Raw genomic sequence first — 3,371 nt, forward strand, 5'->3', positions numbered from 1 at the left:
AGACTTCTGTAAAACATAAACCCCAACAGAGGTATTTATCTGAACATTGGTCCCCTGTCCAGGAGAATACATAACCGATAATAGTTTACATAACATTCACAGACTTCTGTAAAACATAAACCCCAACAGAGGTATTTATCTGAACATTGGTTCCCTGTCCAGGAGAATACATATCCGATAATAGTTTACATAACATTCACAGACTTCTGTAAAACATAAACCCCAACAGAGGTATTTATCTGAACATTGGTCCCCTGTCCAGGAGAGGATAAAACGGATAATTATTTACATAACATATACAAACTTCTGAAATAATACATATCATAAGAAAAGTATTTATCTGGACAGAGTACCATTGTCCAGGGGGTAAAAACGGATAATTATTTACATACCATATACAAACTTCTGAAATAATACATATCATAAGAAAAGTATTTATCTGGACAGAGTACCATTGTCCAGGGGGGTAAAAACGGATAATTATTTAACATGAAATTCATAAACTTCTGTATAACTAATAGACTAACAGAGATATTTATTTCGACAGAGGATCTGTGGCCGGGAGAAGGCAAGAAATGTATATGTTTACATATCACCAATAATTTTGTATATAACACATAATCTAAGACAGTTATTTATGTGGACAGAGAAACTATGTCCAGGAGGAGGAAGGACGGGTGGTTCTTTACACGACAACTATGGGGATCATCAGAAGAACGTTCGAAAAGTGTCGGCACGTCCGTAACATTCTGCAAACTCTGCTCGTGAAGTTTGAGGAACGAGATGTGTTCATGAACCGCACGCATCAGAGGGAACTATTAGAGCGATTAGAAACCGGGGTTGTGCAAGTTCCACAAATTTTTGTAGAAGGAAATTGGTTTGCGGTAAGTTTTCTAACGCAATACATTTTTAATTAGTCAAACATTTTAGGAAATGTGCACAAATTGTTAAAAGTTTTAAAAACAACAATAAAAATATAGCGATAAAGTTTGATAAAAGTAAAGTTTCTTAATTATAGTCGACATGAATCTCGCTAAAAGGAAAATGAAACAGGGAAGAAATTTAAAGGTCATCAAAGCTACAAATGACTTGAAATAAGGCGTAGAAAGAGCTCTAAACTACAATATTGTTTGAGATATCAGACTTAATAAGGCGTAGAAAGAGCTCTAAACTACAATATTGTTTGATATATCAGACTTAATAAGGCGTAGAAAGAGCTCTAAACTACAATATTGTTTGAGATATCAGACTTAATAAGGCGTAGAAAGAGCTCTAAACTACAATATTGTTTGATATATCAGACTTAATAAGGCGTAGAAAGAGCTCTAAACTACAATATTGTTTGAGATATCAGACTTAATAAGGCGTAGAAAGAGCTCTAAACTACAATATTGTTCAAGATCTCAGACTTGCCAAAATAAATAGAAGGAATTTATTCACCTTAAAACAGTGTTACCGGGTGGTTAACCATAAGATTGAAGCTATCAACGTGGTGTTACCGGGTAATTAACCATAAGACTGAAGCTAGTAATGTTACTATAAGACCGAAGCAATTAATGTCGTGTTAACGGGTGGTTAACCATAAGACTGAAGCTAGTAATGTTGTGTTACCGGGTGGTTAACCATAAGACTGAAGCTAGTAATGTTGTGTTAACAGGTGGTTAACTATAAGACCGAAGCAATTAATGTCGTGTTAACGGGTGGTTAACCATAAGACTGAAGCTAGTAATGTTGTGTTACCGGGTGGTTAACCATAAGACTGAAGCTAGTAATGTTGTGTTACCAGTAGGTTAACCATAAGACCGAATGTAGTAATATTGTGTTACCAGGTAGTTAACCATAAGACCGAATGTAGTAATGTTGTGTTACCGGGTAGTTAACCATATAACCGAATGTAGTAATGTTGTGTTATCGGGTAGTTAACCATAAGATCGAAGGTAGTAATGTTGTGTTACCGGGTAGTTAACCATAAGATCGAAGCTAGTAATGTTGCGTTAACTAATATTGTGTTACCAGGTAGTTAACCATAAGACCGAATGTAGTAACGTTGTGTTACCGGGTAGTTAACCATAAGACCGAAGCTATTAATGTTGTGTTATCGGGTGGTTAACCATAAGACCGAATGTAGTAATGTTGTGTTACCGGGTAGTTAACCATAAAACCGAATGTAGTAATGTTGTGTTACCGGGTAGTTAACCATAAAACCGAATGTAGTAATGTTGTGTTACCGGGTAGTTAACAATAACACCGCAGCTATTAATATTGTGTTACCAGGTAGTTAACCATAACACCGCAGCTATTAATATTGTGTTACCAGATAGGTAACCATAAGACCGAAGCTATTAATGTTGTGTTACCAGATAGGTAACCATAAGACCGAAGCTATTAATATTGTGTTACCAGGTAGGTAACCATAAGACCGAAGCTATTAATGTTGTGTTATCGGGTGGTTAACCATAAGACCGAAGCTATTAATGTTATCGGAGCTAGTAATGTATATTTTATGAACTGATATGTATTAACTCGTTACCTCTAACGACGTAAGCTTGGGCAAAAGAGACTCATTCCTTTTTGTGCTATTTCAGGTTTTACTTTTTTTCTTATGAGCACCTCCTTTGTGTTAATAATAATTATTAGTACCGTTCAGCATATGGATCAAATTTTAGGAACTGCGACGTTAATGAACACTGTAATGTAGGTCACGTACTCCAAACGTAAAACTCAATATATTTAGTTACTGAATAACACGCAATCGTCCTGTGACCTTTAACAAGGTCTACCTAGGATTTGTCGTTGCACGGTAATTGGAACAAGACTTCCTTGAGGCTAATCTATGTATAAATGGTTATGACTAATACTGTGGATTCTATTGGAGACAAAGAGTGGGACATTATTAGTGACAATTAACAGAATGAACTCCTTTAACCGGCATGTTTTAGCTAAATAATTACAAAATGTTCGTACAGAAGTATTGTAGGTCGTACATAGCATTGTGGTGTACAAAATTATATAGTTCACAAGAACCTGTTACCAAAATGTTGTTAGCAGCTTACTTAGTTGGTATAAACCAGTCCACCTGTTCAACAGTTTAGTACCAGCTACACAATATAAACCAGTCCACGTGTTCAACAGTTTAGTACCAGCTATACGGTATAAACCAGTCCACGTGTTCAACAGTTTAGTACCAGCTATACAGAATAAACCAGTCCACCTGTTCAACAGTTTAGTACCAGCTATACGGTATAAACCAGTCCACGTGTTCAACAGTTTAGTACCAGCTACACAATATAAACCAGTCCACGTGTTCAACAGTTTAGTACCAGCTATACGGTATAAACCAGTCCACGTGTTCAACAGTTTAGTACCAGCTA

The 3,371-nt window shown here is 36.1% G+C and overlaps 1 protein-coding gene across 1 annotated transcript in view; it reads left to right on the forward strand.

Annotated features, from left to right (window-relative positions):
- Positions 1-3,371, forward strand: part of LOC106466764 (glutaredoxin domain-containing cysteine-rich protein CG12206-like) — a 16,731-nt gene that overhangs the window by 9,013 nt on the left and 4,347 nt on the right. Inside the window, exon 2 of the mRNA XM_013927063.2 lies at positions 648-884. Coding sequence (XP_013782517.1) covers positions 648-884 — 237 coding nt within the window. The remainder of the gene's footprint in view (positions 1-647; positions 885-3,371) is intronic.

The sequence above is a fragment of the Limulus polyphemus genome, unplaced genomic scaffold (assembly GCF_000517525.1).
Source record: "Limulus polyphemus unplaced genomic scaffold, Limulus_polyphemus-2.1.2 Scaffold2377, whole genome shotgun sequence".
Classification (NCBI taxonomy): Eukaryota; Metazoa; Arthropoda; class Merostomata; order Xiphosura; family Limulidae; genus Limulus; species Limulus polyphemus.